The sequence below is a fragment of the Rhopilema esculentum genome, chromosome 12 (assembly GCF_057945365.1).
Source record: "Rhopilema esculentum isolate cy_ngs chromosome 12, ASM5794536v1, whole genome shotgun sequence".
In the NCBI taxonomy this organism is placed as follows: domain Eukaryota; kingdom Metazoa; phylum Cnidaria; class Scyphozoa; order Rhizostomeae; family Rhizostomatidae; genus Rhopilema; species Rhopilema esculentum.
In genome coordinates this window covers 6,718,885-6,746,549 of record NC_142826.1, presented here as the reverse complement: position 1 = coordinate 6,746,549, position 27,665 = coordinate 6,718,885, and the positions used below count along the sequence as shown (strand labels likewise).

Sequence of the window (27,665 nt, the reverse complement as noted above, 5' to 3'; positions counted from 1 at the left end):
CACTTCCTTAGTATTCCCTTTAAGAAAACCCTTTATGGTTTGTACCCTGTCTCTTCTGATTTGTGTACAGAATACTGTGCCTTGCTTACTGTATTCAATCCATACTCTTGCGAATTCACTAGCGATAATGCTTGGTTCATGTTGTGAAACAGCATTTGCTGTTTCTTTGTGTATCTTTTTTCACAAGGGAAGCGCTGCTTACCATTCTCCCATGGGACCTTTGCCCCTTGGTTGGGAGTTGTGGTAAGTCAATGTGATTCCCCAGTGGGCATTTGTTTTTCCATATATGTATACATAACGTACCATTGTCGAACAAAAAGATCATAATGGACCTTTAACTTTGTGAAAGACTTGCAAAAAGCAAATGTTAACCGAGGGAAAGCGGTTAAAAACCGCACCAAAACAAGATAGAAATACAAGCGCCAATCAACAAATGGAAACGAAACACGAGAGAATTATCCACCGAGAAAAGTTCTACAAAAGGGAGGTAAGTCAATAGTTTTAGTTCCACTAGCTGAATCCCTTTGCCAGTACTCAGAGCTTTTCTTAGGCCTAAAGGTTCTTGTAAAAGTTGCAGTAACTCCTTGCCATCGTCTTGCAAAAAGACAGTGCAAAATGTCATTTTTTAATGTTGTTTCACCTGAGCTGTTGAATAATTTCAATTACTCAATGAGTTGGTAATATTTTCTAAAAAAGAGAGCTTCGAAATTACCCTAGATTTGATACTATTCGTATGTATCAGAACTGCATGACAATAACAATGATACTGAGGATTGCTGCATGACAATGATAACGAACTCAAAATGGTAGGAAAAGAGCAGAGATGTAATGTGTATGCATTGTTGCATTCTACACTGAACCATATAGTACTTAACTTTTAGAGTCAGTCCCGAGTCCCTCTGTCGAGTTTAGATATTGCTGGCTCGTTTTTTACTAATCTACTGTCTTTTACTAACAACATCGTTTTCAATTTTTCTTTGTTGTTTTTCTCATCTACATTTGCTGGCGGACTTCCAACGAATTTTTACGGACGCTATATCAGAACGTCAAATGTGGCATACCGTAAAAACCAGACCCTAAGACCCTAAGACCCAGGACCCTTAAGTACTAACATCAAAAAGGACCCTTAACACCAGAAGGGTCCTCACCTCGATAAGACAATAGTTGATCGCAGTTGACTGTCATCATCGCACCAAGAGGACATACCAACTGTCAAATGCGCTTTTGTGCCAACTACGGCGTTCTTCCGCATATTATCTATATCAGCTGCTGCCTTCAAATAAGTCAGAAAGTGACAAGGAATTTGAAGATCTTTCAAAGTCGTTTAACCTCTTGGAGTCAACCATAAAGAAGAGACACAGATCAAGATCAAGGCCTGTGTCAGAGATGAAGATGCAGGCACTTTCTTTGCACTTCCTTTAGTTGCTGCTTGTCGCTTTTGCGTGATTTTTTTGGATTCTGCCCTCCCTATTCTGAAAAAATAGCATTATTGGCAAATCGTGGGGTGTGTAAACATAAGTTTCCTATAAAAACGCTATTGTAAATTTGGTTTGGTGAGAAATTTTAAATTTTGGCATATCTAAGAGCAAACTGTATGTAGCCGCATATAAGAAACTTGAAACTTTTTAATAAGACAATTTGGTTTCTTATACGCAAGAAAATGTTTTTAATCGACAAATGTCTTAAAGCAAATTTTAAAGCTTATTTTTTTGGCTGCACTTTCAGGAAATCAGTAATAAAAAAAACTAGATGCCATTGAAAATAGAGGCGAAATTAGAAAAAATAGACGAAATGATTCTGGAACTGATATCCACTAACAGAGGTCAGCTTCACAAATTCCTGCATAAAAATAAATTTAATCTATTATTTGTTAATTATTTTTCTAAAATCCAATGGCAGAGGTTTTCAGGATACATTTTTTAATATAAAGATTTGTGCAAAGTTTGCAGGAAAATATCGACAGTTCTGTGGCAACCACTCTAAAAGGGAACAAAATAAAAGAAAACTAGAAGAAGCCCAAAAGGCTGCCGTAAACTTCCTTGTCACTGTCTGACTCCATGACAGACTCATTTGGAGACAGCAGCTGATGTGATGTGAATAATGTGCGGAAGAACGCCGTAGTAGGAGCAAAAGCGCATTTGACAGTTTATGTGTCCTCATGGTGCGATGATGACAATCAACCTTGATCAACTATTGTCTTATCGGGGTGAAGACCCTTGTGGTGTTAAGGGTCCTTTTTTATTTTAGTACTTTAGGGTCCTAGGTCTCAGGGTCTTAGGGTCTGGTTTTTACGGTATGCCGTCAAATGTGGCCTTGATAGAATTTTCGCTCTGTTGTGCTCTCATCTTTGCCACATTCGCAACTCTGCATTTCAACAACATGTCACCAATGCTTTCGCATAGTCTACAGAAGCACCTATCTTTGGTTTTTCTTCCTTTTATTTATGTATAAAGCACAATACAAGATTATATATATTGTAGATGGCTTGAAAATAACATGAGTTTCCAACAATTTGGATATATCTTTAACGAAAGATTGCTACACTGTACAGTGGTGGCGCTAGGTTTCCTCCGACAAAGGGGCTAGCACTTCCGACGGAGGGGCTAATTTTTTTAGAGAACGATAGGGCTAGGGGGCGACAAGGAATTGTAAGGGTACTGGAGACCGAAGGCGAGCGTTGCGAGCCGAAAATTCGGGGGGTCCGGGGGTACTCCCCCGGGAAAATTTTGGTGGCTACACCCATTAGATTGGCTAAAAATGCTATCAAAATGGTGTAATCGTGTTTTTTACTACGTTTTTTGACATATTACTAAGGGCACGTTTGCCCCCTCCCTTGCCCCTCCTAGCAAAGGGCAGGAGGGGCGCTTGCCCCCCCGCGCCCCCCTTCTCCGGCGTCCCTGGAAATTTTTTTTGAAAGCTGCCTCTAGATAAGCTTAAAACTACTCTAAATCTTTACAACTCATCAAACGTTGCCAATTCAAGTAGGGCCTATCTTTGGAAAGTATGAATTTAAATAAAAAGCAACCAACTGAACTTAAGGAAAACTGGAACACAACGTAACTTTATAGGAACAGACCTAAGCGGTGGAATACGCACTTCTACATATCGAAAATTCAAGTCCAAGAATCAAAATTGTTTCACAGAGCAATTCTACTCTTCGGGAACTTAGCCTTAAATCTGTCTACTACTGAGTCCAAGTCAAGAGCACTTCCACGGGCACGATGAATACCTAGCATCATCAGACTGTCTAGACGCTCGTCCTTCATAAGTGAGCGCAGATCACTCTTGATGAGGCGCATAGAGCTGAAGCTGCGTTCACATTCGGCTGAAGAGACTGGCAAAGTGCATGCGATGGATACAAGCCGGTGCAGCTCAAAGAAAGCTTCATTTAGCTTTTCCAAGTGTGCCTCTAGTTGCAGAAGTGTGCTTGGGCGGTGTTTTTCTTCTTTTCTTGAGAGCATATATTTAAATGTGGCAATTTCACTGCGTAGTGCACCAATTTCAGACTGAAAAAGCTCAGCAAAATTGACAAGAGTTGTTGGGTCCAAGTAGCTTTTCGACTTGGGGGCCAATGCAGTTATGCCTTTCATGATCTTTATGTTTTTTTCGTCAAACCGCTTGCAAAGTTCTGCAGTTGTTCTGTTTAGTATTTCTTTGACATTTTGTACGTAGCCATCAAACCCGCTTGCTACTTGAGGCTCTGAAGATGCTTCCACAACAAACTCTCGAAGAGAAGCAGGCGTTGCCCTCTTTCTTGGTGGTCTTTTTTCTTCCGGCAATTCCAAGCGATCCGCTGCTTCTTCGGCAGTATCCCAGAACTCTTGAATCTTATCCCTGCTTTGACAGTCATCCAGTTCATCTTTCAATGTTGCAATGAGATCAATGGCTTGACTCAAATCATTGGAGGGTTTCTGCAACATGTCAGACGCAAATTTGGCTTTGTTCAAGACGTGTCGGATGGCAAACAGGTATCTCACAAATTTCCTGTCAATCTGCAGAAGATAACCAGTAGCTTCTGTTCTGCGACCGGGGTTCGTATCTGTGTCAATCACATCCTGCAGGACTTCCACCAAGATATCCAACCGCTCCCAGAAAACATTGAATTGCTTCGCCTGGCAAGACCATCTCGTGTCAGAAACTTTTCCAATTTCCATCACATGAACCTTGTGATCCTCTTGGACCTTTACCCATCGTACATGAACGGTGCTGCTGCTCAGAAAAGAATGCAGGCTTCTGAATAGCGATATCATGTCTGCCACACAACTGATTGATTTCACAACATCGACGATCACAAGGTTCAATCGATGACAAAAGCAATGGACGTAGTAAGCCATTTCAGCACCGGTTTTCAGAGGAAGTTTCCTTTGAACGCCATTCAGGTGACCAGAAACAACAGAAGCTCCATCGTAGCCTTGCCCCACGCATGCTTTCATGTTGGCTTCGATGCGTTGCAATCGTTCAATTATTGTGTCTGAAAGACCATCTGCATCTAAACTTTGCGCCTCAGCAATGCCAATAAATTCCTCATGTATGGCATTCTCGTAGCAGTAACGGACTGCAACAACAAGCTGCTCTTTTTTGCTTCTATCTTTAGACTCATCTGAAAGGACGGTAAAATACTGAGCCTTATTGAGCTCACTTTTTATTTGCTCAAGAACCATGTCTTTCATAATGTCTAAGATGGCATTCTGTACGCTGTGGTGAGTATACTTTGCATTTTTCGGGCCAGTGCGGATTTTGTCAGCAACAACTGGGTCATGCCTTGCAAGAAGACCAAGTATCGCAAGAAAATTACCACAAGAAGGTCCATAGTCTAGAGCTTCTTTATTTATATCGGCAACACGAAATGAACCTCCAGTCTCACGTTGGGCAATCTTCCGCTGAGCAGTGAGAAGCAGGACTTCGCAAATCACTCGCATGTAATGCCTGTTGTCTTTAACCAGTTTCGAATAAGCGGCATCATGAAGTGTGGCAATGGTCTGAAAATTTCCAGACTTAACGTTTTCATAGTGCGCTTTAGCAGCTACACTTTGGGCATGAAGATGGCTGGTTTGATGTTGCAAGAGTTTGTTATCATTCACTTTGGTGCCATAGCATCTTTTCCAATTGCGCAAGCCTTGACTAACAAACGCTGGATCCTTCCGATTCTCTGAAAAATTACGACAGTGGAAACAGAAGATGGCATCCTCCATTTGCGAATACTCAATCCAGGGATACTTTTCATACAGCAAAGGTGTGAATGCGCGATGCTGATTGCCAATCAAATGTGTAGGGAAGGAAATATTACGAGGCTGCACAGGTCCGCCGTCTTTGGTTGAGGATATGTCCTTGGGGCCAGCGACGGATAGTGTAAGTTGCGGTCCTCTCGAATCTCCTTGAAGTGCTAAAACGAAAAAAATTATCCATCACACTTTGCAAACTTTTTTCCTGTTAAGTTCTTGGCAGTGCCCTATTTTATATCTGAGAAGTGCCTCTTTTCATTGTTTTAGACTTTTCTTTGAGCTTTAGTGCGAAAGAGGCTATGGGAGCCAAAGTGGCTGCTTATATGCAAAACTTTTCCGGGCGAGCATGCCCCCGTGCCCTTCTAGCAGGGTTTGCCTTCGTCTTAATTACATACCAAGGTGCCCTTTTTTCACGCGCCCTTCCACTTTTTAGTACCCCCCTACGCCGCTGGTTAATGGAGAGTTACGATTATATCTGATAGCTAGTTAGTATACCTTCGGCTGATAATCCTGCAGGATCAACTTCATCTTCCAACTCGAGTTCCAACTGTTCCAAATTTTCCTCGATATCCTCGTTGCTGTCGCTTTCATTTGCTGCTTCCACAATGTCCGACATCGACTGTTCGGCTTCCGAAATGGTGACGTAGTTGTCAGCATCTACATTCGTGACTTCGGGGTCCAAGCTAGAAGTTGTACCTGGAAGTTTAAACAAATGATTTACTACCCTGTTTTACATGTGTGAAAAAGATTATAATATCTCCTGGGAGATGGACAAAAAGGCATTTTTACTAATCAATCTTTTGTGACTCTTAATATCAAAATCATCCAAAAAATTATTTTTATTTGTAAATAAAACGAAGAAATTTATACGTCTAACAAGGTTTATTCCTCATCCAGTCATAGCCAGGTATATTTGTTTAAATATGTCGCAGTCGCAGTGAAATCCCATATTATATAGGTCCGAAAATAAGAAACTTTTAATTTCTGGAGAGCTAGGTTTCCTATAAAAATACACGTTTTTTTCTTAATAAGGAACTTGTTTATAAAAAAAACTAGAAGGATTTATCGTAAATAGTAATAGATGGTTTCCCTTAAAAATAGTAAAAAATAAGAAATTTGGAAACTATTAGTACTCTGGGCTTGAGTCAAGTTTCTTATAAATAAAAAAACGTGTACGTAGAAGCAAAACACTACAAATATGTATGGTTGGGATGGGGTAAAATGGCTTAGCTACTACGTAAATGAGTTTGATTGTTTTTATGGCTGAAGCCCTTTGCTAAGTGTTTTTCCTCGTATTAAAAGGACTTAAATATTAAAACGTATAACATACCACGTTCGATTTGCTCTTCGTCTTGAATTTTCGAAATTTCAACTTCTTGTTCTTCGGGGTCTTCTGTTGTTCTTTCAGTTTCAAAATCATTAACCTTTCGTTTCTTTGGAAAAGTACCGCCTTTTGATTGAAAAAATGTTTTTATTTTTCTCTGCTGCGAGTCCGTTTCAACTATTGCCGTCGTAGGAGCAGTCCTTCCCATTGCAGCCAAATCTTTGTGCTTGGACTTCGTGTGGCGGGCAGCGTAATCATTGTTAAATACGTCATTACATATACTACATCTAACACTGAAACGGGTAACATTTGTTGCCATATCGCTATCGCACAAAAATATTCCGATGTTGTAGGTTGGTTATAGCAAGCAAGATTTGGACGAACTGCACTATCCATAACATAAGATCAAATTTAACAGCATGCGGAAAACACCTGGTACTGAACATCTAAACAACCAATTCAAACTTCTTATAACAGATTATTATTTACCATGAAATTGATGTGTCGATGAGTTGTTTTGGGATGAGCTTCCTGAATTCTGATAACAGTCCTTTTAGAAATTTCTATTTCCGCCAAAACTTAAAAAATTCGCTCCGACAAAAAAAATTCAAGCATAATTTATCTTCCGACGGAGGGGCTAGCCTCCTCCGACGGGGGGGCTGTAGCCCCCCCTGCCCCCCCTCTGGCGCCACCACTGACACTGTATATTAAAAAATTAATTAAATGATTGTTGTCGGTCATGGGAAAATACAAGGTTTTCTTGTATTTTAATGGGCAGTGGCGTGCTGGCAGGGGGCAAGGGGGCAATTGCCCCCCCCCTCTGCTGATCAAATATCAAGGGTGCCAAAATGAATTTTCAACTTAAAGGGGCGCCCCAGCCAAATAGCTAGCAAACGAGGGCAATATACATAAAAGAACTAGACGGCACTAAAGGCGGACACTGTATAACAATTCACGATAACCTTGTTGTGAAATTTAATCTGGGTTGTTTTTATTATTTAAACATGTGTTTCTTCACCCTGGTTCGTGGAATCCTAGCAGATAACACATAACGAAATACAACCCAATTCCAAACTTGACTCCAATAATTTTCTCAACTCAAAAAGGCTATTTACAAAAGGATAATATATACAACGCAAACTTAACTGTATAATAACTTTCGTATCTTAAACTTAGTTCATATTTTGAAGTCCATAATTCTTCAACGTAACATAACTCTTTTGCAACATAACTCCTCAACTCTGTTCAACAAGTACAAAACAAAACTCCATTCTCAATTCAAAACAAAACAACTACAAACAGAAATTATATAACCTCACGTTGTTCGGGTTTTCACGTAAATTTTCATTGCGTAGTCGATTAAGGTTTTGGTTTAGTGTAATTAAGCCTTAAAATGTATCTTATGACTTGGTGACGCAGCTTTTCTGTTTACCATATTTTCTAATTGCTTCGATTATAATAATTACACTTTCGTTTGAGCCAACTGACGTAAATTGAATAGAGCATCGTCATTGGTAGTTTATTTTGGATTAATTAGTTTACAGTATATATATAGAACGTTGAAGTTTTGTTAGTGCGTGCGTGCAACTGGGGGTGGTTGTGCGAACCCAGCTGTGATTTGCTGAATAATATGAAATGTGAAAAGCTCAAATGACTTTTTCTTCAGTGTTTTCTCTGGAATACAAAGTTTAAAAAGAATCAGTAAGATAGATCCTGAGAGGTCTAAAAACACGTGACGTACGCTAATTACAACAAACCTTGCAACATACCACCTCTTCTTTCTTACGAACTTTAATGCGATCATCAAATAACATCTCAAGATCTCACTCTATATATAAATGATTTTTGTACAATGTAGATACCAGGGGCGTACCAAGGTAGGAATTGCGGGGTGTTTTTGAGGAAACCGCCGATAATTTTGAGCTTGGCCTTAGAAATTTAGATTAGACACCATCACATACAATAATTGGGAGAGTGCAAGGAGTTTTGATTCACTGAAATGGCAAGAAATGATAGGAAGACAACGCAGCGATTATGCCCCAATCTGAAGAAAATCATGTTGCATAAGCTAAAATATTTAAAAATGGCACCAGAAAATCGATTTAAACCATTGAATGGCTTACAGCATGTGGATATTTGTTTCAGAGAAAGCTTGCATTGCTAAAAATTTCTTCAAAAAATGCATTTTCCAGCAAACTAGAAGCATCAAAACTCGAAAGTTTTTTTCCTTCTGCGGCAACCATGGTGCGGCATCGGACAGTACAGTTATATCGTGGGCTTGTTCCGATATATAGATCTAAAGAGTTGGAAGTTCTGATATAATTATGCAGATAGATGTTGTGAATCGACACAATGTATTCCGCGCAGGATGGTGTCAGCAACTAAAGAATATCAGGTAATTCTTTTCAGGAAAATTTTTTGTAAACCGTCCTCTCTGTAAATGATTACCCCTATCCCCCCTCATTTGAAGGTCTTTCAGACCAAAGATACGACGAAAGTACGCTAAGGTATTTTAATTTATTTCTTTAAATAGCTTTTATATCACTGTATAATATTATCATTTTTATTCCTGTAAATAGTAGGCTTTAATTAGCTTATCGTTTAGCTACTACTGTAAAGAACGCCTACTGTAAATAAATGAATTATTATTATTGTCAAAATTGTTTCTGTTGCTTTTTGTTGTGTCCACTATACTGCTGGCTAATGCCTAGGCAGACTATTTTTGTTGTTCTATTTTCTTTCATATTTTCTTTCATTATCATTATTATTATTATTATTATTATTATTATTATTATTATTATTATTATTATTATTATTATGGCTAATTAAGTGATTCACAGACACCTAGGTGTTAATTGGTCCGGATAATATAGGAGGGAGCAGTCAGCAACAAGCTGACAAAGGTCCCATTCTGTCATCTCAAGTTTACATAGACAATGTCTGTCTCAAAATCCTGGCTGTTCCTAGCAGTGCTGTCTTTTGTATCACCTGTAACTTTACATCAATTCCGATCTTTTCCATGTGCTCTTCAAAACAATATGATATGCACCCTAATGCCCCAATCACAACAGGGATGACTGTCACCTTCTTCATATTCCACAGATTTCCGATTTGCTCCTTTATTTAATGGTTGATATTTCTCAATTTTTTCTTGTTCTTTACCTTTTACCCTATTATCACCAGGAATGGCAATATCGATTATCTTCACATCCTTTTTTTCCTTGTCAACGACAACAATGTCTGGCCTTCTAGCTTCAACAACCCTATCACATTGAATCATAAAATCCCACAGTAGCTTAAACTTGTGATTCTCTAAAACTCTTTCAGGTTTCTGTTCATACCATTTTGTGGCTCTTTCAAATCTGCACTTTTCCGCTAACAACCAATGAATATACCTTGCCACATTGTCGTGTCATCTTTTATATTTTGTCTGTGCCAGTTTAGCACATTCGCTCACCAGATGACTAACTGTTTCTCCCTTGTCACCGCACATTCTACATAAAGGCGTATCACTTGTTTTATCAATGTAGTGCTTGGTATAATTAGTGCGCAGCGCCTGCTCCTGTGCACTACACACTAATGCTTCAGTGCACTCTTTCAGATCTCCGTTCCTTAACCATGTCCAGCTTTTTTCCCAATCAATTCCGTCAGTATTCTTAGTAAATTGCCCATACATCGGCTTATCTTTCCATCGTTTCTCCAAGCGCCTTTTTGTCTCATTCTTATGTTCATTCGGTGCTACTGCCTCCTCAGTATTCATTGCCCCAAGGTCTCTCACTTTTGACATAATATTGCCTCTAGCATGCTTCACATACCAAGCTAGGTTGTTTGTCTCATTTTCAATACAATACTCACAACTTATCAGCCCCCTACCACCCTTTTTCCTGCTAACATAAATTCTTGTTACATCGCTTCTAGGATGAAGTTCTTTACTCATTGTCATTAATTTCCTGGTTCTTCTGTCCATACTTTCTAGCTCGTCTTTTCTCCATTTAATTATTCCTGCTCCATAGCGCATCAGGGAGATTGCCCAGGTATTTGTTGCTTTAATCTTATTCCTTCCATTGAGTTTTGACTGCATGACAAGTCTAACCCTTCTGAAATATTCTCTTTGAAATATTTTCTTCATCTCCTCTTCTTTTATTCTATCCAACTCTGTTATTCCCAGATACTTATATCCTTCTTCACCAACCTCCTTGATCTTTTCCCCATTGACAAGTTCAATCCCTGCACTTCCTGTTAATTTTCCCCTTCTTAAGGTCACAACACCACACTTTTTTATCCCAAATTCCATTCCTATATCTTGACTAATAAGGTTGACAGTAGATGTTAGACTGTCAATTTCATTCTCGTTTTTCGCGAACAACTTCAAGTCGTCCATGAACAACAGGTGATTGATCTTAACACCATCCAATGTATATCCCATTTTGACTTTTCTGAGGACTTCGGTAAGGGGTATCATGCAAATGACGAACAAAAGTGGTGATAGGCTGTCTCCTTGGAATATTCCTCTGCGAATATTTACAAGCCCTAGAGTTTCCCCACACGATGTCAGTTGTACTTTCCAGTTGGTCATCGATCTTTCTATAAAGTTAACAACATTGTCTGATACTCTATAGAGCCTTAGACATTCTATTATCCAGCTGTGGGGAACCATGTCGTAGGCTTTCTTATAGTCAACCCACGCCATGGCTAAGTTTTTATGCCTCCTTTTACAATCAGCAAGAATCGTCTTATCCACCAGAAGCTGATCCTTTGTACCCCTGCTATTTCTTTTACAGCCTTTTTGTTCTTCAGGTAACATCTCATTCTCATCCAAGAACGTGTAGACATTTCCAGAGATGATTCCTGTCAACAGCTTCCACATTAATGGCAAGCAGGATATGGGTCTATAGTTATCCACTGCATTGCCATTTTTTGGATCCTTTTGACATAGCACAGTTCTGCCGGTGGTCATCCACGAGAGTATTTCTATTTCATCATTTATCAAATCATTGAGTTGGGCAGCAATTCTTTCGTGTAGAGATGTAAGTTTCTTTATCCAAAACCCCTGGACTCCATCAGGGCCAGGAGCTTTCCAGTTAGGTATCTTCTTGGCTTGCTGATTTACCATTCTAGTTGTTATTTCAATGTCATTTTGTGATAGATTAGGTTTGTTGTTTTCTAACTCCTCTAACCACTTAGCCTTTTTATTGTGCTGTGTTTCGTTGTCCCATATGTTCGACCAAAATTTTCTACTTTCATCTGCATCTGGTGTTGTATTCTTTTTTTTGTCTTTACCCTGTAGTTGTTGATATACCTTCTTTTGGTCATATTGAAACATTCGATTAATTTGGTATTGTCGCGTCCTTTGCTCGTACCTTCTTAGTTTGAAAGCCTTGGCTTGCATTCTCTGTTTCAACTCTTCAATTACAGTAGAGATTCCTTTTCTCGTGATGTTATACTTTTTTGACAGTTCATGGTATTTCCCTTTCTTCGATACTTCACCTCTCTTTTCGCGCTCAAGTATGTTAATGTGCTTTCTAAGTTCATTAATAGATTCGCTTATTCTTCTTTTCCACCATGGTTCTCTTGTTTTATTTTCTATCTTTGGTTTCCCTATGCCTAGTTTCCTCGCAACATACAATGCAACAGCACTGATCAGTTTGTTTGTGTCAGTTATGTTTTCCGTTCTGATGCTTATCAAGGCGTCGTTTACCTCCTTAACAGCCTCATTCACAGATTTTCTGTCTGCCTTTTTCAGACTTCGTGATTGACTTATGTTCCCTTCTTTCATGATTTCGATAATTTCTTCTATCATTTTTGTATTCGCTTCGCTTCTCTCACTTCTCTCCAGGAAAGTTACCACAGGTTCTATTTCAGGCTCAGTCACTGGTATCTCATTAATTACAGTCTCCTCTCCAACGCTACTATCATCTATCACCCCTTCCTCTTCTGTTGTAACTCTTCTTTTTATTTCTTCCAATTCCACATGAGTCAGCCAACCGTTCTTTCTAATCATGCGAGCTTGGTCACATAATCTCTGTTCAGTCAGATTGAAGCTATGTCTCTCTCTCCAAATGTTATGCATTCTGCGTCTATAGCCTCTCACTGGTTTTCCGTCATCGTTTACAGGCTTACTCAAAAAATAGCACTCCATTACTGCTACATTCATACTTTTCGACCATCCAGTTCTGGCAGTAGTAGGATGACGACCGGGCCCACGCTGCTCCTCCATGGGACACCTGCCGAGCGAGAGACCTTCACCATCAGTTCCAGTCTCCTTTACGCTGTTATCTAAATCACTGTTTTGATTCATCTCACTCATAAAAGAGGTCGTTCTTTGTAGCAAGTTCCCAACTGGTATTTTTTTTGTGACACCATCACTAGGGGGGTTGCCGACCAAGGCTAAAGAGTCCCCCCTACCCATGAGACAGACTAGCCCCCGCCGGATGTCAACCCGGCATTTCATGGTCTCGGGGAGAGCTAACAGGTAGTCCACCTTGCCCAAGGGTGACCTGGAGGTAGTTGCGGCAAAGGGGAGCCTCATTCTCCCACGTTGAAACTCCACAACCGGGTGCAGTTTTACGTCATACCCAGGACGATTATTATTATTATTATTATTATTATTATTATTATTATTATTATTATTATTATTATTATTATTATTATTATTATTATTATTATTATTATTATCATCTACAATTACTTTAAAGAAACCTGTGGAACAATGGAATGCTGCAACGGAGATCTCAAAGAAAAATACTCCAATTTCACTGCCAAGAATTTGAAAAAAGAACTCAGAACTTTGAAACATTCTAATGCTCCTTTAATTGAAATTAAGTTTGTCTCTAACCTTCTTCGCAATAAAATCAAAAAACACATCTCACCCTCTAAATCTTCCAGTATAACAAACCACGACCGTTACATCTCCAAAAATTTCTGGAATTACGTCAAACGCACTCTACAATATGAAACTTCAGCTCTTCCAACTTTTTCTGCTGCAGGATGTACCGAATACTTTGTCAAAACATTTTCTGCCATCGCCCCTAACAAACATTTCACCATTCCTTCATGGATCCCTACTTTCAATGAACCATCTTATTCATTTGATCTAGAGCCACCTAGTTACAAAACCATTACTTCTATCATAAGGCGTATGAAAGCTTCTACTTCTCCCTGTCCTCTTGATAAGATATCCATCATCTGTTTCAAACGAAGTCCCTATCTTCGTTCTTTTCTTACTGAAATAATTCGTGTTGTCTGGCTTTCAGGTAAGGTACCATCCGAATGGAAAAAGGCCTCCACTATCTTGATTCACAAAAAAGACAGCACAGACGATCCATCAAATTTCAGGCCAATCACTTTAGAATCGGTGCCCCTAAAAATATTCACTTCTTGCTTACGTGACTCCATCTTCACTTTTCTGAAACACAATGGCTTCATCGAGCACCAAATCCAAAAAGGCTTCACCTCAAAAGTATCAGGTACATTAGAGCACACAGCAATGATGAGCCATTTAATAAATAAAGCTCGCATTAAGCAACGATCTTTAGTGGTATCTTTGCTGGATCTTAAAAACGCCTTTGGCGAAGTTCACCACAAGCTGATACCAGCTATTCTTGCTTATCATCATATACCTTCGGAAATTCAATCATTGATCTCAAGCTTATATCTAGATTTTAAGACCTGTATCATAACTGATAAATTCCAAACCCCTGCAATTCCCGTTCGCCGCGGCGTATTGCAAGGTGACTGCCTTAGCCCCCTTCTTTTCAACCTTTGCTTCAACACGTTCATACAATACATCAAATCAGATAAATATAAGCAGCTTGGTTTCTCCCCCCATGATGGTAATGACCGCATGTTTCAGCCAGTACACTGGTTTCAGTTTGCTGATGATGCTGCTGTTGTTACCAGTGGAGAAAAGGAGAACCAACTCTTATTAAACTGCTTTACCAGATGGTGCCAATGGGCAAACTTCATTGTCAGGGTTGACAAATGTGTTACCTTTGGTGTCAAGAAACACTCTACGCGATCCCTCCAATTTCAACCGAAACTTTTCATCTGTAACCAAATAGTGCCTGCTGTCAAAAATGGCGATTCCTTTAAGTATCTTGGTCGTTTCTTTGATTTTGAAATGAGTAACCAAGATCATAAATCTAAACTCGTTTCTCTTTTCTCTACTCTTATGAAGGATATTGACGACTTACCTCTCCATCCTAAAAACAAACTGCTATTATACCATCGTTATATTCTGTCAAAAGTTTCATGGCATTTTACTGTTGCAGATCTACCAAAGACCTGGGTTGTCCAAAACCTAGACAATCTTGTTTCCAATTACATTCGCCAGTGGCTTGATCTTCCTGTTTCTGCAACATTGAGTGGAATAATCCTCTCAAAAAATCAGTTTGGCCTAAATCTACAACTGCCTTCTATCAAATTTACGCAATGCCAAACTGTCTGTCGCAATGCCCTAAAATCTTCTCCTAATATTGACATTCAAACCCTATGGAAAAACACCAGTCATGGCACGAACCTACAGTACGACATCTATCGTAATACTAAAGAGGTATTAAAGGCTGTCAAATCAGACAACAAAGAACGTCTCTCCCAAAACTTAACATCTCAGGGAGCCACAATTACCTTCCTACTGAAACATTCACTGGAAAAGCTGAACGGTATTTGGTCAAGTACACATAGCAATTTGCCTAGTAACATCTTTAACTTTACCATCAAGTATCTTAACAACACTCTTCCAACTCGTAAAAATCTGCTGAAATGGAACCTTAGTCAAACATCTGACTGTGAATTCTGTCTTCTTCCAGAAACACTTCTACACGTTGTTGCTGGATGCAAAGTGTACCTTGACCAAGGACGCTATACTTGGCGTCATAATTCTGCATTAAACTTTCTAGCCACTTCCTTCCAAGCAATAAATGGGTCTTCTCTCTACGCAGATTTACCAGGCTTTCTTTCCCCTTCTATCATAACTGGAGATCAACTACGCCCTGACTTACTTCTCAAAACTAAGGAAAACTGTCTGTACGTTTTAGAGCTAACCATAGGCTTTGAAACAAATCTCAACTGCAATGCTGTCAGAAAGTCAGGGAAATATGCCACCCTCGTATCTGACTTAAAACGTCAGTTTAAGTCAGTCTCGTTTGTCAATCTTTCCATCAGTTCACTTGGTATTTTTGGCGACTCCTGCAGCTCATTCATCGACATGTGTGACTCTTTGTCCATTGATCATCAACAGAAACGCTATCTCATCTCCAAACTTACAAGCATCTCCATTCGCACCACATACTATATATTCTGCTGTAGAAACAAAACTTGGACTAATCCAGAGCTACACCCCTTTTAACAATTTTTTTTTTTTTTTCTCATTACTACGATGTAATAGTTTTTATTTTGTAAACACAGGCTAGCCAGTTACAAATTACCTTGTAATAGTGAGATTTGTAATTGTATTTTTAACAGGAATTCAAAATGAAAAGTTTCCATTATTATTATTATTAAAGATAGATAGATATAGATCTGCTTGCTCCCGAGCTCTTGTACTTTTCTGCACATTTCCTGGAAAATCCAGCTTTGAAGGAAAATTTGAAGATAGCTAAATGAGGGGCACCATTTTGACTCTTTGCCCCCCCCCCCTGCGATCTCATCCCTAGCACGTCACTGTTAATGGGAAAGATTTTTTGTCGCACATTCAGAATCTTTATTCTGAGAAATTGTTCTGTTTGCCGATATTTTGGCATGACAATATTTTTGAAAAAGCCCGAACAAATCAATAAGGTGTGTTGCAAGTAAGGCAATCATCAATCAATACAACATTCCGTATCTTATCATTTTATGAGAAAAATTATGTGGTTTACACATACACGCACTTTAAAAACTAATTTCGCAAAACCATTAGCAAGTGTGTTCCAGCTATCTGCCTTTAAAAAATTGTTATTACAAACAGGAGCAGATTAATGCATGCCATGCACAGGAGCATGCCATGGTGCAATCAGCGACAAGGGTTAGGGGCTGCTAAATAATGTTTGGATATTGGTGCAACACCCTTCCGGTGAATGAGATCCTTTTTACTGAATCAAGGCAAGATTTACCGAAAACACAAATATATATTGGGGGGTGTCGCAGCCTCTACACCACCTGGTAAGTCCGTCCCTGATTACAATGTATTTGTGCAAACGTTCTGAGTCAATTAAACAGGCGGCAATTACAAGAGAAATTCCCAACATTTAATGTGTTAAAAATCAGACCTATATTGAGCTGTTAGAAAGCTATAAGAATAATGAAAACACCACCTTGATTAATAAACATGCGGTTCCATGATAAATCGCGGGAAAGGCGTTCGTGTAGCTAATTTCCTTCCTTTCGTAACAAATGCGCAGCTGAATGTGTGTGCTACGAGTGTCTCTGCTAGCACTGAAAAGAGCGTCTCATTTGTAATAGGGTTATTTTGCCAAATGAATACATCCACCCTATCGTTACCGTCGATATAAACTAGTCCTTCAATGAGAATTGAGACAAAGAGACAAATAAATAATGTTTCAAACGTCCATCTTCCGATCATGTGATCTTTCCGCGAAAGGTTATAAACTTCACAATGTTTCTCTAACAGGCACAGTCTTTCACAAGCACTGTCCATTCAAACTATACTATAATAATGCACAATCAATAAATTATCTCGCGCGATTCCATAAATCAAAATACGTATTCTATAAATCCATACTTCATGTCGACAAGATCTTTCACAAGCATCTTGCCACATTTATAAAGCGTCGAGAACCTAAATATACAAAATATCAAAACTTAACCTAATCGCTCTTAACCGAATTCCATTTCCCACTTCAACTCCAACTCCAACGAACTCAAAAACTAATTCTATATGTAACACGCCCAAAATATAACTAAACAAGAACTTATTGTAATGCTACATAGCTACGTAAATTTACATAATAATAATGAATACAAAATATATTAGTCCCAAGATTAATTACATAAACTGAATAATAATCCTTACAATCCCAAAAGAAATAGTTAATGAATCTAAAGGTGCAATTAGAAAACAAAAGGAATTATAAACAATCGAATGTGCGAACGGTGATAAAATTACTAAGGTTACAGGATGCAAAACAAACGAAATCCAAACTAGCACTATTACACATTCATTCAGAAAATGAATTTCTTTTCACTTTCAACATTAACCGACTCACACATGTCGCAATTTCGTTTTGATAATTCTGTTTTTGGTGTCTGCCAGTATCGATTCGCTATACGCTTCTTGACTTTGAATTAAGGGAGGTTGAGGTAAGTCTCCGCTCGAAAGTCCTTTTCGAAAAATTCATACATTGGTAAATTAGAGTTTCTTTTGCTGTCATTTGAATTTTTGTTTACTCTATTGCACTATTGACTTTTAAAGTTTCCTTTTGAATAATATTCATTATAAATTTATTGAGTTTGAATAATAATTATGTCTTCAGGGAGCATTCTTATCTGCAGTTGTATGCCAGGTTGACGAGTGAGTGTCGCGATTCTGCAGCAGAACCTCGCCATAGCATCTAACATGTAGATATAATATTAAATTAGCTTTGCCTGGTTTCTGGTGCAATTTGAGATGGGTGTCAGCAATAGAGTAGATGGCTTTCAAACCCTTCTCTTCAAGAATTATTTAAGCAGCTATGAAGCTGTCATTTGCTGATATGTCTGTCTCTACGTAACGATGTTGTTGTGTTGATTTAAAGTCTTTGCCTGCAGTCTTAAATCTGTTACAGGCTTTCTTGCGCATTGGAAATGATGCTTTTGATTTGTCAATGTTAATAGCATTGGTTTAAATGAGTTTGTAAATCTTCAGATGTGCTTGACGGAACGATTAGGTCATCAAGTGGGTCTAGTTAATATATATTTCATGCCATCAAAGTAGACAATGAAGAGTAATGGGCCCAAAACGTACTCTTGTCTGAGGCCAATTTCACAGAGCTGGTTAAAAGAACCTTCCTATGGTTGTTATGTAATAGCTTGTCTGTTCAAATATCTTCCTTATATTCTTGCCAAATAGATCTTGAATGTTATTCTCCTCTTGTTTGAGAAGCAGATTGTCTCTATCAATTGCGTTTTATGCCTGTCCAAAGTCTATGAATATTTGGTATACCTCTTTCATATGTTTTTTAAATGCATTGTCAAAAAAAATTTCTGTGCAAAAGTGTGGTCCGCTGTCCGTTTGCCTTCGTGAAACTGAAAGCCAATTTGGTTCACAAAGATATTGAATTAGAGGGACACTCGTGTTTCAAGCCTTTTTAAAGAAGGATAATATACTTTGCTAAAGCATTAGTTGACCGTGACGCTCTGTAATTATCATGATTTAATAAAGTACCTTATAGAAAAAGGGTGGAGGAAGTACCACGTTGAAAACTACCGTCTTATTCAGCCAATCTAAATACCATGTTGAAAAGTGTATTTTTGTGTATTTGTTGCTACCTAGCTTTCGAAGGTAGTTTCAGGATACAGTTCCAGGATTCTGAGAAGCTGCGCTCATCAAGCGGGTCCTACTCCATTCTTTGATGTAACCACACCTCGTGATTCTTACGCATGCAATTACAGAGAGCTAGCAGCTGTCCACTTTTTTGGTACCGCAAAATTTGAAGATGTAACTAACTAGCAGAAATATAGCATACTGAAGCACGTTTCATCCTACACTCTTAAGTGTTTAAACGTCGGATAATGACCAAAAGTAAGCTGGAGTATCATATCCAGGTGTGGGTCGAAAGTAGCTCGAGAGCAAGAATTCAACGTTTGATTGGTTCTTTGTTTACTTATCAGACCGCTAACCACTCACCTAGTTAAAGAGTCCGTGAGAGGAAACGAACTTTCTTTCTACACAAATCAGGATCTTTTGCCTTTATGTAAACAGGTTCTAAAATTCCTGAATGAGAAGACGACAATGCTTGCCCAATTGTCCACACTAAGTGAAGTTTGATAGTATTAGGCTTACCTCTGCCATGGATCATGTATTCAATTATAAATAAATCAGGGGCAGGTGACTTGTACGTGTTTTACGAAAGGGTCGAGGGACACGCGCCTTTGCCCTAAGGCCTATAATCTGAAAGAGACAACACTTTCATGAACTCAAGATTGATATTAATCGTTCAATCAAAGCTAAATCACAACTAACTAAAACTACCGAATAAAAGGGTAAACACAGCAGATTGATCTCTTTTCTTTCCACAATCTTTGTGCGATCTTTTTCAGAGTGTAGAGCTCTAATTTTTCCGATGCTCTAGTACCTTTTTTTATAATTCGAGGTTTGGGTGTTCTTAATGTTGTTCTTAATTCAACATTGATTTTGCTACATTTACCATGGGCTCCGACAAAGGTTGAAAAGTAGGGGGGCCAAGGGAAAATTTAACACCCATAACATAAGATTTTGAAAAATTCTTTTGCAAGAAAGTGGGGGGGGCCAAGGCCCCCTGGCCCCCCTTTCGTCAGAGGCCCTGTTTACACATTATGAATTGTTTCTATAACCAACAAACGGCAGTGTTTCCATTTTTATTGGCTACCTAGCACTGAAAAGCTGTGTTTAGCGACCAGTTTCTTGGTCCTTCTTCCTTTCGATGTGACCACACCTCGTGATTCCTACGGCTGGGAGACTCTCCTTACTCTAAGTGAAAGATTGTCATGTTTGGGAATCGAGCCACGACCCTTTGACTTGCAGTCAGGAACCTTAATCAATCAGAAGTTTTAGCAGCAAAAATTCCTCTCTATTTGGTTAACCAATGAAAAACAATTTACAAATCGTCTTTTCTTCTTGCATTGCAATAGAGCCTAGTCATGTTCTTACGTCGTTTTTTTTGAATAATCAAGCCTCGGTGCCCTATTTAGTGGTCTTATAAAAAGGGTGTCGAGCATGTTGCTATAAAATTTCTTTCTTTATGGGCGTGAGTCCTTGACTCCTTTTTTTTATCCATGTTAGTTACAACTTACATTCCAATTTCAGAACGATGGAAATCTCAGATAGAACTTTTCGAACAGTCATATAATTGTTAATATAGTTATTGAAAATGTCTCAGACTCAAAGCCAATAAGTTATATTACGAACTCGGATTTGTGACTAAAGATGGAAGCAAATAAGTACGTTGAGTGAATGAGCATTTTGTGGATGATTCAACGCAGCTACGTAGCAGCATTGATACAATCCTATTTATAATGGAAACTTAATCATTTTGTCATGAAAGGGCATCTTGAACCATAGTCTATGCTTGAACCTTTCAATTAAAAAGGCTTTGAGCCTTTTTAATAAGGGGTCTACACCCCCAACACCCCCGCCGAAGTTGCGCTTCTTATCTCTTACAGTGAATTGGGTTAAGCACAGATCGTTTGACAATGATTTTGCATGACATACGCTTTATTTTGCTCAGAACTACTCATCCGGTGAAAAATGTAATTTCGGCTTTATCGTTTCAATGTCTTTGATACTTCGCCAAAAGGAAAGTTTTGAGCTTGTGAAGCATCTCTTCTCATTTGCATGCCTCAGTATTTATGGTGGTTCTACTCACAAGCTCCCTAAAGTGTGAATACCGCCACAAGAATCATTTGCAACATGGCAGTTATCGCAGTTTGCTAAGCTGTTGTGGACAAAACTTATGCTTCAAATGCAAGATTATAAAATGGCGTTTCTACAGGATTTTGCACCTCAAATCAGAACGAGAAAGAGATAATTGGTGGCCAGCCACACTTTTGTTTGCAAATTGTAGCATTTCAAGGCTTATGCAAGGGCTAGACAAATTGAGAGCGTGTGTTGGTTGCAAACCAAGGACATTGTGCTTCAAAAGTCATTCTGATCTGGTTTTGGTTTGATCAACTGTAGGCTCACGAGTTATGATGTTCAAAAAGAAAATAATTTTATGCGATGCAGATAAATGGAAAATATTGAAGCCGCCACAACTACATTAAATTGTCAATTTATAAGAATATCTTTTGAAACAGCTGCTGAACATATTTGCTGTAGTTTGGTGGGTGGTTTCAGACCAAGTTTTCACGAGATCCTCGTGAATACGAGCCACCTGAGAGCTGTGGCGTTGACTGGGTGACTATTTGATAGTTATGAATAGTCGACTGGTTTTTATTTTTCGTCAAAACATGAGCAAGCAACTCGTGAAATACACATTTTCCCATCTCAGATATATTATTAGAAGCCAGCAAGGACGGCTGCAAAGGGAATTGGCACTTTCTGTTCCGCAGAAAAGGACGATTTTCAACATGCCATCTCACAGGTGAGTTCCTTTTAAAATCTTGCCAAATAACGCATTTTCTCGCACCCGGGCCCGCGAAAGTTAAACCAAAATGAGGCTGCCTTCACTGGAAGGAAAATTGCGGTTTACAAAGTAGAGAAAACAAAGAGGAAGTTAATGAACAACAATAAAGTTGGCTTAATGCTGTTAGAGCACTGAAATTTCCTTTCAGCAAAGTCTAGCAACGTCAAGCTAAAACACTGTGAATAAATACTTGGTACCTGACTTCAATCTGCGAAGCTTTGCCTGTAAGTTTTCCTAGATAATCAAAGTTTATCGTTGTCAATGTGTCTCACTGAGATAAGATCGAGCGGGGCTAAATTGTTAACTTTGGTTTATTAAAACCTTGAAAAGAAACATTAATAAATACGAATAACTCTTTTGAGGTAGGGCTCATTAAACTGATCGGCTAGTGATGAAAGTAGGGGTTGTCGTTGGGCTAAACCCTTCTCTTTGTCTTAAGTTACCCCTTTTACGTGTACAGTAAATATTTAGTATTTTCTTCCAAAGTACCAGCAATGTTGAGAAATGTTTCACTACAAATAGGCACTCAAGACCCATAGATCAAAGGATTGATGTCTGTCTCAAAGAGTTTAAGTTCCTTTCCTACCCATGTCCCTCAGTACGTTTGTTAGGAATGATATTGCCATTATTTAGGAATCTAACTCAAATATTTGAAATGGTTAAAGTTAAAATGATTGCAAAAAGGATTTCCAAAATGGAAATATTTGAGATCTGTAAAGCCAAATTTATAAAATCAATGGAGCCCTGCATTCTCATCTATTTTTTGTGTCAGTAATTCTTGAGAGCACAATGTTGCAGCCCTTATTGTCTAGACGTCATATCTAGAACATTAATACTATCCGAATTTTTTATGCTGAAGAAGGAAATCCAATAATTTTTCGTAGGTTTTATGTTCGATTTGGTAAGCTGGCAAAATTTTCAGCATTGGAAGAGGAAAGCATAATTGAACAGATAGAGTATCTTAAGCCAAGAGACCGTGCAAAAATGGCAGTACCAAGAAGTTTTGATGTGTCAGTAAAACAGTTTTACAGAAGGCCACTGCCAGAAACATGCATTTCATTCTGTTCACAGAAGGGCAAAGAAATATTCAAGGAAGCTCTTGTTTCTGGTCACATGCAAAGTTATTTCAGGTTGGCAGCACAGTTCCGCACTCAAGATGAGCCAGCCTACTGCGGCCTGTCAACACTGGTGATGGTACTTAACTCTCTTGAAGTTGACCCAGGTATGTGTATACCTTTTTTCTGAGTCCTAGAAAATGAGAGTATTTTGTGATTACAAGGTAAGGGCTCAGGCTCCTCTGGATATGTTTATATTCTGTTTATTATGCATTTGCAATAATTTTCTCTTTCAAAGCTTATACTAGTTGTATTAAAGGTGTGTTTATAAAAATGCTTGATATCTTTTTATATTCCACAAAATATTGATTCTCATCAGTTAAAGTTTTTGTTTACTATTTTTTGAAAGTCTCTAGATACAGCTCACTTTGTTTTTGTTTGTTTTCCAAATCATTATTTATCTGCTATGACTTGGAAAAAATTCCTTAATTATGGCTGTGAATACCTTTGTTTTGATGATAACTTTCCTTGTCATCAATTTGCTAATTGGTTTTTTATATACAGTTAAGCCTACATTCTGTGAAGTGGCATTTTAGACTAATTTTCATACTAACTTCCTAAGCATTGTGTCTTGAGTGAAGTGTAAAAATTACAGTCAAAACAGTGCTATATTTTATCAATGCATATGTACATCAAACAGTAAAATTCTGAAATATCCAACTGTAATGACAAGTCAACAACAAAATAGAAATAATTGTCATAGTTATGGACAGATTTGCAATAATCCTAACCAACCATTTTGATTCCTGTGTTGTCACTTTACATTCAGAGAATAGAATACTTTTTCCAATCTTTTCTCAAAGAAATTTCAATTCAGAAATGCAATTTTTACATGCTAGGTAAACTTTGGAAGGGCTGTTGGAGATGGTACCATGAAGAAATGTTAGACTGCTGTGAGCCCCTTGATCACGTCAAAGAAAAAGGAATCAACTTTGACCAGTTTGTTTGTCTAGCTCACTGCAATTACTTAAAGGCTGATGCAGTGAGAGGGAATGAGGACATGTTAGAGGAGAATTTTCGTGAACTGGTCAAAATTTGCACTCAGCAAGATGATAGTTTTATAGTGGCATCATATTCAAGATCAACACTTTTGCAGACTGGTGAGGGGCATTTCTCACCAATTGCTGGGTACCATCCTGGTCAGGATTTGGTATTGATACTAGATGTTGCAAGATTCAAGTATCCCCCTCACTGGGTCTCACTAAAACTTCTGGTGAAAGCAATGAGAGAACTGGATTTGAGCACAGGTATGAGAAGTTTGAAATTCTTATTTTTCCCATGGCATATATGAATATTTCAACAATGAAAATGATAAAGTTATTGTTCTACTGGAAGCTTTTCTTAAACCAAGGAAAAAATTTATAGAAAAGGAAAGAAAGGAAAAAGAAGAGCAGAAATGAAAAATGGAAAGGAAATAACAGATTTCAATTGCTTACTTTACTATTATATAAAGAATAAAACATTTAGGCACAAATTTATGAATTTTCATGGTATGTGTATGATGATAGTTGTAATATAAGGAAGAGAAATACAAGAAACAAGTCCTGGGCAGTTATACAAGAAACAAAATTAATAATAATAAATTGATAAGAAACAATTGAATTATGAAAACTCCAGAACTTAGAAATTTCTTAAGAAATCACTCAACATGATAGGCTAGTTGGCAAAAAAATTAGACAGGAAGAATGAAGCACACTTTCCCAATTTAAGTCACAGAATTCTAAGAACGGCATTAGAACGGAAGCAAATCCTTTGACAGAAATGTTATGAGCATTTGAAAACAATTGAAACATCAATGAGTCTTACTGTTTGCAGCTAGAAAAACCCTGCCCAACAAGTTTTAATAACGCCATATTTAGAAACTTTCAAGAAACAATAAGTATTGAATTTTCCCAAAGCGTTAAGAAACTGGAGTACCCAACTTGACCTTTGTTTCTTATTAAAAAGTTAGTGTAGATCAAACAGGGTGTTTTCCCTTTTATACAGCAACTTTTATCTCTGTATTGAGGTATACTTTATTTACTTTCTCTTGATAGGGTTACCGAGAGGTTACATATTATTGCAAAAGCAGGAAGGGCGTTTACCTCTTTTGTTGTTCAGAATTTCGACAGCTCTCGCCGTTACTCAGGGGGACCTTGTTGGAAAAGGGGTCAGAGAGTGCATCAGAAAATGGAACGAGCTTTTGGCAGAAAAGCGAGGTGTGGTTGCAGACTTTGCAGAAAATAAGATGATTCTTGGACAAGCAATCAGTGGGCTTTTGCAGGTTTTAGGGACATTACCAGGTTAGCTTCGCAGTTTATTGAGACATTTCCAGTGGCGTAACATAGGCAGCCGGGACACTTATGAATTCTTCATTTCGGTGCCCCTCAGTTGTAAACATTAGTATAACAATATAGACAAAACATATAATGGTAAACAACGGATTTCTTCTTTCAAAATGGTATGTCATACAGTCTTGGGGCCCCTTTTACCTGTTTATCACATCTAAAATACCAGCGAAGGTTGGGGCTCCTTAGCTTAGGTAACTTTAGTCCGTTACGTCACTGGACAGTAGGCATCTCTTGACACACTCATTTCCTTTCCATTTAAGTTCCAAGGCGTTATTCAGCAAAATTATATCTTTTGGATTATTCTCTCCCTGGGGAATCTATTTGTTTTTACCGGATACAAATGAATTTAAAAGGGCAAAGATTGTAGATTCCTCTTTTTTCTGGCACCCTTTTCCTTTAGTCCAAAGCACCTTCTCTGGGTTGGCTATTTTTTACTGCATTTTTTGCATGGTCTCCTTTTATTTCATTTTCAAATATTCGATTATTTCATACTTGATTTTGAAAAGCGTGTTCCCTTGATTGTATTGGTTTTGTGTTATAATGTATTTGAGAATGGTCTTTGAAAATGTCAGTTCGCAGTTAAATTTCCCCAAAACTTAACCCCCCCCTTAAACAAGCTCTTATTAATTATTTCCTTCCATGCATTGAAAATGTACTGACTCTTTCTTACAGAGGATTGTTGTGTTTTGACAACTCAGATCGACATGAAATGTGATGAAGTCTCTCGTAATCACGTCTGTGCTGTCTGCCAACTACTCAACGACATTGAGTCAACAGAACTTTACAAAACGCTAGAGAACAATTTGAATGCTGGAAAATTCAGTAATCTCTCCAAGGTTGGTATTGTGTCTCTTCCACCAGACTTTGCACCACCTTCTGATAACTGTTCGATGTTGAATGGAGTGACTTCAGCTCATTTCTTGACCGTCTTGTTGATGTCATGGCCATACTGCAAGGAAAAAGGCACTTTCGGGAGCGCTTTAGGCCTATATGCTGATCAAATGATTAATCAAGGGACAGAATTGTTGAAGAATGAAATACTAAATCTCAAGAGACAGTTGGCCACTGTTTTCAACGTGTTCAGTTGTTCTTGCAGCAAAAATCGTTAGAAAAGAAAATGTCTGTTTTGTCATCATGTTTGAGTAACCTGGGCTTCTTTCAAAGAAATAAAAGAACCTGCAGAGTACTCTGGCTATTGATGTTTGAGTTGTTAAAATCAAAGATTTATGCAGCATAACCGAGCTGATCTGTTAATACCAGCAAACAAATGCTTCCAGCCACTCGACAAAGCCAAGCTAATGTCATCCCGTGTTGTTATCGATATCATGCTCTAAACGGCAATACAAACTCGCTAACTACAGCGTTTCTTCTTCAAGAATCTTGGTCGGGTTTGCTTGTTTTCATAGCTCTTAAGGACAACAATGTACCTGGGAAAAGTGCAAGAAAAACCATTGATTTGAAGGAAATGGCGTCGTTAAAAGTATTTCTAACCTGTTTGGCGCATGAAACTGCATCAAAGCTGCATCAAAGCTGGATCGAACTAAAGGATGATTAAAATTGTTTATGATGTTATGGGAGCAACGAAAAAGAAAATCGTTCTTCAAGAATACGATCAAAAGAAAGACTTTTACTGGTTGTTTCTTTGCTTCAAAATCCTCACGAAAACGCCTCTTAACGCCATGTGCGTACGGGTAGACTTCAGATAGGGGGGGAGGGGCTTTAATTTTTTCACCCGAAGGATACTAATGTCCAAATCTTTACGGAGCATAATATTAGCACATGTAAACTTCTAATATTAGACAAGAAATGATTGGCAAAGTCATTAAAATGAGGCTAACTAGCTAGCATTTTGAAAAACATTACATGCTTCTAAATAGCTTTCGAGTTTTCATCAGAAGTAATACGAATCTCTTCCACGACGGCGACCAAAAATATCAATTATTTCATCGATATCTTTTTATGAACAAGAGTTGAATAAAACTGTCTTTTTACCATAATAGCTAGGGGATAGTTGCCCCTCCAGCCCCAGTGACCCTCCATTGTTTTAAACCATATGCTTTTATAATCCCCTTATATTAACCAAGACATATCCCCAGCTGATTTCCCTTCGAAAAGGCCTTGTTGCTAACAGATGAATTCCGAAAACCTTTCTTCAGTCTGCTATAGAACTGCATTCTGTTCATTTTGAGGAACTATGCCATGGTCACTTAGGAAAAAAATTGACAGAGCAATGTGTTTACATCTTTTACAGGACAATGAAGTAAAGTTTAATTGAGCTATGGCAACAAAATGATAAGTGATATGATTATGTACATCGATTTTTTATCCTTATTCAGTCTGTTTTTAAAATTTGAATGTTTGCGAATGTTTGCGAA

General features: G+C 38.2%; 3 protein-coding genes across 5 annotated transcripts; 1 reads left to right on the top strand and 2 right to left on the bottom strand.

Annotated features, from left to right (window-relative positions):
- The first annotated feature begins 261 nt into the window (after nt 1-261).
- On the top strand, nt 262-26,912 carry LOC135681798 (glutathione gamma-glutamylcysteinyltransferase). Of its 3 annotated transcripts, XM_065196420.2 has the most exons (6): nt 262-487; nt 21,711-21,803; nt 22,730-23,067; nt 23,800-24,207; nt 24,997-25,242; nt 25,963-26,912. In XM_065196420.2, exons 2-6 carry the CDS (start codon nt 21,790-21,792, stop codon nt 26,397-26,399), a joined length of 1,443 nt encoding a protein of 480 aa, XP_065052492.2. In that variant the 5' UTR covers nt 262-487; nt 21,711-21,789; the 3' UTR covers nt 26,400-26,912. The 3 variants fall into 3 exon arrangements, with proteins under 3 accessions (XP_065052492.2, XP_065052490.2, XP_088968064.1); XM_065196418.2 differs by lacking the exon at nt 262-487 and having other exon boundaries at nt 20,877-21,803; XM_089111938.1 differs by lacking the exons at nt 262-487; nt 21,711-21,803 and adding an exon at nt 21,880-22,069.
- LOC135694138 (zinc finger MYM-type protein 1-like) lies at nt 2,532-7,260 on the bottom strand. Its single transcript, XM_089111937.1, has 3 exons — nt 6,553-7,260; nt 5,718-5,918; nt 2,532-5,383 (listed from the first exon to the last, which is right to left on the bottom strand). The coding sequence occupies exons 1-3, from the start codon at nt 6,863-6,865 to the stop codon at nt 3,138-3,140; spliced, it is 2,760 nt and encodes a 919-aa protein (XP_088968063.1). The 5' UTR covers nt 6,866-7,260; the 3' UTR covers nt 2,532-3,137.
- LOC135692977 (uncharacterized) lies at nt 9,959-12,844 on the bottom strand. Its single transcript, XM_065211334.2, has one exon. The coding sequence runs from the start codon at nt 12,842-12,844 to the stop codon at nt 9,959-9,961; it is 2,886 nt and encodes a 961-aa protein (XP_065067406.2).
- Nucleotides 26,913-27,665: the final 753 nt, after the last annotated feature.

Excerpts from the sequence above, each read along its gene's own strand:
- LOC135681798 (XM_065196418.2), top strand. The coding sequence starts at position 21,634 with ATGAATAGTCGACTGGTTTTTATTTTTCGTCAAAACATGAGCAAGCAA. Across the intron at positions 24,208-24,996 it reads AGAACTGGATTTGAGCACAG|GGTTACCGAGAGGTTACATA; the intron begins GTATGAGAAGTT and ends TTCTCTTGATAG. Across the intron at positions 25,243-25,962 it reads GGTTTTAGGGACATTACCAG|AGGATTGTTGTGTTTTGACA; the intron begins GTTAGCTTCGCA and ends TCTTTCTTACAG.
- LOC135694138 (XM_089111937.1), bottom strand. The coding sequence starts at position 6,865 with ATGGCAACAAATGTTACCCGTTTCAGTGTTAGATGTAGTATATGTAAT. Across the intron at positions 5,919-6,552 it reads CGAAGAGCAAATCGAACGTG|GTACAACTTCTAGCTTGGAC; the intron begins GTATGTTATACG and ends TTAAACTTCCAG. Across the intron at positions 5,384-5,717 it reads TGCAGGATTATCAGCCGAAG|CACTTCAAGGAGATTCGAGA; the intron begins GTATACTAACTA and ends TTTTCGTTTTAG.
- LOC135692977 (XM_065211334.2), bottom strand. The coding sequence starts at position 12,844 with ATGAATCAAAACAGTGATTTAGATAACAGCGTAAAGGAGACTGGAACT.